Source organism: Drosophila mojavensis, unplaced genomic scaffold, assembly GCF_018153725.1.
Source record: "Drosophila mojavensis isolate 15081-1352.22 unplaced genomic scaffold, ASM1815372v1 contig_136, whole genome shotgun sequence".
Classification (NCBI taxonomy): domain Eukaryota; kingdom Metazoa; phylum Arthropoda; class Insecta; order Diptera; family Drosophilidae; genus Drosophila; species Drosophila mojavensis.
The window spans coordinates 18,716,235-18,723,007 of NW_025318667.1; the positions used below are offsets into that span (position 1 = coordinate 18,716,235).

Genomic DNA, 6,773 nt, shown 5'->3' on the forward strand with positions numbered 1-6,773 from the left:
GTTTTAGTCTTAGCAGTCTCAATCTGTAGTCTCAAACTATAGTTATATATATATATATATATATATATATATATATATATATATATATATATATATATATATATATGTATAACTCATAACAGTTTCAACAGTAACATTAAGTCTCGGCTGTTAATGTGCAGCTGTTAACAAAGCTCTATAATATTAACTTGCACTTACATTTATATCATTTCATCGTATTTTTCCTATTATTTATCGGTATTAAATCGGAGCACTCTTAACAGAAGCGCAAGTCGCTGTTAATGGGCCACTGTGAAGCGCAGCACTGCAGCTGAAACGTGTCTCTCTTAAAGATACATATTTCCGAAAGCGTACAGCTTAAATGGATTGCATGGACGATGACGAGGTGAAGGTTAATTCAGCATGATTGCATTCGCAAAAAGGAAAAATAAACGGATTGAGCGCGAGAGCGGTTCGAGAGGAAATAAAACAAAAGAACAACATGGCAAATGCTTTCAGCGAAACGAATGTGCTGACCCCCCTTAAGCACTCACACAACGTGGGCGTAACTATGCTTGGGATGCCAATGATGTTAGCTATGAGAAATCCCGCTAAGAACAACGCCGCATATCGCGTGGACACCCGTGGCGCTGCTTTAGTCGGACAACGGATGATGCGAAATGGGAAATGGGTATTGGGGTATTGAGGTATTGGGGTTTGGGGAATGGCAATTTCTCAGCTGCAGCAGCACTAGACGCTTGCAGTTTATGTGTTCACTGGTCTAAGAAGATGCTCGCCTCCATTGACAAACCATCGATGGCCATGCGATAATGTTTGCCATTGTTTTTGGTTCCATTTTCCTTTCCGTTACCTTGTTTATCTGTCTGGTATTTTCAACTCCCAGTGCCACGCCCAGCCCACAGCACACTGTGCAAAACAATCTGTACGCCTTTGTCTCGAAATTAATTTGTATAATTGCAGCGACAACAACGGCAGCAATTGAATGTTCAGCCAAGCATGTCACTTTGTATAGTCCTTAGCGCCATGGCACCCCGCCCCCTTGTCGATTGTGCCAAGTGAGGCGCAGCTAGACGCGTCTATATAGGTCAAATAAAAGCGCGCACAACGGTAAACAATAAGCGCTAAGCAAAACAAAGTCTGGATACTCTAAAATAAGCACGGGCGTGCGCTAAATACCCGTTACGTTACGTGCAAATCCATAAAAATTGTCTTTGGTTCGACTTAATGAGAATCCTCATGCATATATATATATACATATATATTCCACTAGAGAGCTAAGGCAAAAACTAAAAATGTCCCCATGATGAATGCAGCCTTTATGCTCTAAACTACTTTGAGAGCTTTTGGCCATTAGATTTATGTGCTTTTTCAACTGGATTAATCCCACTATTTTGCTAGGGTATACGGGTAAACGGGCCAATGGGCCTGGTCAGGACTGTGGCCTGTCAGCCGTTTGGCCAGGACAGCAGCGTCGCAGTCGACGGCAGCGGCGTGACAACACTTGTTTCAATTGCGCCTATTGATGTCATTGTTGTCGTAGTGCTTGTTGCTGTTGTTGTAGCTGTTGTTGTATCTGTTATGGCCAGCCATTGTTGCGCCCTATCTGTTGTGCTAGCTTCTGTGGTTGCTGTCGTTGATTCTTGTCAGCTGGAACCACATTTGCCTAAATACTCGTCGCTGCCAGCCATTAACATACGACCGACCATCGACGGCCGGCGAGCGTCGGACAGCAATGTGTAAGAGTTTTTTTTTGTTTTGTTTTTTGTTCTGCCGTTTTGCATGATACTTTGCAAGGCATTCAAGATTAATGACCAGCGTTTGGCAATTTGTATTTGGTCGGACATTAGGCCGCCCTCACCTATGTATGTATGTGGCTCGCAGAGAATTTGCACTGCGAGCTCTTTTGCTGTTCCCCATTTGGCGCTGCATTGAATTAAGTGAAGCATTTAGTAGCTTCAGGTAAAGAGAGATACATATATGCATGTATTTGATATATAGGAGACACAAGAGATATGTAAATAGCTGCATTTATCTCTCAATAAGCCTTGTCACCTTCTGCTCAATCTAGTATTGGTTAACGTGGACAGACCAGGAAAATAAGCTGCAGTGTTAAGAGCTGATTGCTCTTTGGGGTGCACTGGCCCCAATCGTTATCGAATTGCGCAGCACTAATAAGTGACAGCGAAGCAGTTCGTCTTGCAGTTGACAAGTTCAATTTAATTGTGAAGATTTGCAAATTAAAATTGTGCGAAATTTTGAGAAAAAATCGTATAAACATGGCAGAAAGCGCTGATAAAAGTGCAAAAATTAAATTAATTCGCTCAGCCACAAACGAAAATGAAACTTCTTCGGAGAAAAAAGTAAGTCTTATGATTTTCAATATAAATTTGGCAATGTATACCTCATCTATTCAATTATTTCCCATGCAAACTAGCGAAAGTTACCACGCTGCTAGCTAAACTCTTTCATTTTCAGTGCGTGCTTATTTGAAATCTTTTAATTAGAATTTTTGCCATGCAATGGATATGAGATGTATCCAATGCATAATTTCCCACTATGTGCAACTTGAGCAAGGGGCACTAGTGCTTTGCTCATGAGTCATGCCCCTATGCTAGATAGCAAATTGTTTACAATTAACGTGCTCGTGTTCAGTGCTGTCAGAATATCCAAGGCAAAAGTTGCTAGGGGAAGATAAATAGCTGAAAATTTGGTGAAAGTTGCCGAAAAAATAGCTAAACCATTAAAAGTTTCACTTTTCAACAAATATACAGACATACATATGTATGAACATATGTTTTAAGAAGTGAAACTCAATGTCAGTAAACTTGTCCAACAGAAAACTAAATGCTGAGTTTCCGATGTCGATTCTTCCATGAAATGCATGGATAGTATATTTTTATACTCTGAGCCCAATGGGAAATCAGGGTATAATGGTTTTATTAAAAGTATGTAACAGGCAGAAGGAGGCGTGGCAGACCCCATAATGTATATACTTATATATATTGTTGTCTGCCATATGTCTGTCCGTCCGATGTCAGAGCTAGAGACTTACAATTTTTTTCCAAAGTCAGCTATAAAATTTTACCTCCTTCTTCTTTTAGCTAGAGTCGCTAAATTTTAAATTTTAGCTTATACGTATTTAAATTTTACCCTTAAATTTATAAAAAGCGTATTTCAAATACTATACTAAAATTTCGAAAAGATAATTATAAATTTTTAGATTTGTGGCATTTTAAAATAAAAAGTTTAAATTTTTTATAAGTTGCCAGGTGTAGCAACTAAAATTGCAGCAGTGCTCATGCTTGAACAGCTTTATACTCTAACTAAATCTCCAATTGATGCTGCTCCCAAAAATATTAAAATCTTATTATCTATTTTATAGAAGCGCAAAGCTTCATTAAATGAAGTCAATAAGGACGACAAGAAAGCTGACGAGAAGGCAGATGACAATCAAGAGCAGAAAACAAGCCGTAAGCATATACTCAAATCAAAAGGGCAAGAAAACGATGAGACGAAGGAGAAAGCTACGGCAAAGGACGCAACAAGCAAACCAGAGAAAGTGAAAAGTCCCACTAACCCGAAGAGCTCAAAGAAGAAATCTAAACAACGTCGACAGAAAAGTCCATCACAAGGAACAAAAACAACAACTATAAAGAATGAAAGTGAGGAAAAATCAGCACAGGGTGAGCGCAAAACTGAGGCATCTGCCAACAAGTCAGATGGAGAAGCCACAGCAGAATTGACTGAGGGGAAGGTCAAGGTGCCAAGAGCCACTCTTAAAGATCTTGCAGATGAAAAGAAAACAGAGAAAGAAGATGGTAAATGCGATTCCGGGAAATCAGAAAAAAAGAAAAACAAAAATAAATCAAATAAGGATCGTCACAAAGTAAGACCTCAAACATATGCATACATAAATGTCTGTATATATGTATGTACATATATGTATATGTGTATATATGTATATATGTATATATGTATATATGTATATATGTATATATGTATATATGTATATATGTATATATGTATATATGTATATATGTATATATGTATATATGTATATATGTATATATGTATATATGTATATATGTATATATGTATATATGTATATATGTATATATCTTAAAATGCTAAATCGTAATTTTTACGTCCATTCCAGAAGAAATCAAAAACTAATAAAGAGTCTGGCAGCCCTAAAACCGCACAGAAAAATGAACAGATGACAAATGAAGTATCTCAAGCTGACACAGAGAAGGAAGTCGATATACCCAAAGTCCCAAAAGCTAAAAAAAATGTTGCACCAAAAAAACCAGGTAAAAAACACTAAAAATGCAAATGTAAAATGCTTAGATAAATGCTTAAAAGATGTTCTACCAAAAAACCCAATGACTAGGAGCGCTAAATATGAAATACACACAAAGCCAAATATATGATACTTGAAGATTACAAAACAGTAAGACTCCTTAAAAACAATCGACTAATAGTAATCCAACGTTTTCAGAGTTGGCGCTTATCGTCAAGGCCAATGTGAAGGAAAAAAACGTCACTGGGAAGGAGGATAAAACAGGGGCAAAGGATGAAGAGATAATGAATGTAGCTAAAGGCCAACAAGATGAACGAGAGCAGAAGGAAGACGTGACACAAGATATCGATAAGCAGAGCAGAACTGAAAAGGCTAAAAAGACTCCGGCAAGAAAGAAGCTATTAAGTTCAACAGCCAACATAAATAAGGGAACAGCAGAGTGCATGGATGAAGATGTAAATCAACAAGAAGCAGACAATAATATTGAAATAACTGAAACGCCGGTCTCTAATAATAAGAAAGCGCGAAAGGTAAGAGTACATATAGAAGTTAGTCCTGGTTTATAGCCCTACAATTCACAGGAAAAGCGATCCAAGAGCGCCTCTTCAAAATCTGGCAAGAATCCCAAGCGGGAAGCAAACAAAGATCAGGATGAGGTCTCTCAACATCAAACAGAGCAAGAAACAACCGATAATAGTTTAAAATCTTTAGAAAAGCAAATCGCTGAAGAACCGTTAGACTTAAGCATGCCTAAGAAATCCTCAGAGTCTGAAAAGCAACATGTTCTATTAAATGTCAAGCAAATATCAAATAATAAGAATGAAATGAAAAAATCAGATGAATCTCATAGCTCTACGCCGAATGTGCATCCAGCACTTAACCAAATTAAAAAACAAAAGGCTATGACAAAAAACCTGAAACAGATACCTTCAAATTCAGAAAAACAAAAAAATGCACCGAAATTACAGGAAGTTTCGACGAAAAAAATGAAAAACAAAAAGCCAGATGAAGCAAAGATATCTACAAAAATAGAACAGATTCCCGAAAACCCCACGCAACCTATAACAGTCGATAAGAAGGATGGAAATAAGAAAAAGAAAAGCGTGGAATCTCTGAATTCATCAAAAGAATATATTGCAACCCAGAAAGACGAAGGATCAGCTAACATGAACGTTGAACTAGATCAAAAACAGGATAAACCTAAAAACAAGAAAAACAAAAAGAGAAAATTAGAAAAGATTTCAAAGACAGGTCCCGAATCCCTAATTGATCCACAGAAGGTAAGCTTAACTTCCCGCTTATAGAACCCACATATACTATTCAAAATTGTTTTTTCTTTTACATTTTCAATTTCAGATGTCAATCAATCAAGATATAGTTGACAATATTCCAGTGCAAAGCTCTTGCGCCAGTTATAACCACGTACAGCAACAGATTTCTAGAGCAAACCAATTTACTGCAAATGAAACAGAAAAATATGCTGCCAGAGAGTACGGAACTCTTTTTCCAGATACCATATCGTTACAAGTAGATCAATTGAAGGACATTCAATCAAAACTCAACTATTCCGAAAAAAATACAAAAATCGTATCAGTTGCAGCAAATCAGGTAATGCCGTCGAAATAAAGAAATATCATATTTACATTTCATTAAAAATGAAACTGCAACGGATTCTTCCCTTCTCCTCCAGGAGATGCCGCATATCATCAACAAACATTTGCCACACCCTAAAGAGGAAGCGACTCAGGCTACAGCTAAGCAGACGGTAAGAACTTAATTTAATTTAGCCAAGATATTAAAACGGGTTAGACTAATATGTGAATCGAATTTATCCATAATTTGTCCATAGAAATATCTACATAAAGCAGACGAATCAGAAGCGATAAATAAACCGAGTGAAGTGGATGAAAATCTATTAAATTTTTCCGACGATAATAATCAGGAAAATATTCCTCCGCCAGAAAAATTCGATAAATTTTGCTCACCGATTGACCGCACAGCCAAACAAAAGCATAGATCTAGCAAACGTAGTTTCTCACTTGACAACAGAGCTTTACAACATAAGAAAAGAAATACAGAAAAAGAATCCAAAGTAGGCTTGGAGAAATTGTCGACCTCAACAAATAGTCTACTCCCAGTTTCTCATAAAGTGAAAACCTTCGGTCAGACGCACATCGAAAAAAGAAAATTAAATTCGCATTTTGAAAATAATTTTGAAATGGATAATCGGGGTTTATTTATTGTTGAAAAGCAGCTCGACGACGAAAAAAGTCTTACGTGTCCAATAAACACTGCAGCCAACGAAGAATTAAATTTCAATAAATTAGAAATAACAATGGAGAACGGTGAAAAGGTAAGTGAAGATAAATTGCCGCATAATAACAGCCCAGCAAGTCCCCAATACAATCCCAGTCAATTATTGTTGCACCTTGTCCAAATAGTCCAACTTGAAAATAAGTCGCGTCAGGCCGAT

The 6,773-nt window shown here is 37.2% G+C and overlaps 1 protein-coding gene across 1 annotated transcript; it reads left to right on the plus strand.

Moving 5' to 3' along the window:
• The first annotated feature begins 577 nt into the window (after nt 1-577).
• Nucleotides 578-5,831, plus strand: LOC122757066 (neurofilament heavy polypeptide-like). Its single transcript, XM_044008390.1, has 5 exons — nt 578-670; nt 3,383-3,818; nt 4,499-4,830; nt 4,882-5,580; nt 5,694-5,831. Exons 1-5 carry the CDS (start codon nt 578-580, stop codon nt 5,829-5,831), a joined length of 1,698 nt encoding a protein of 565 aa, XP_043864325.1.
• The last annotated feature ends 942 nt before the right edge of the window (nt 5,832-6,773 follow it).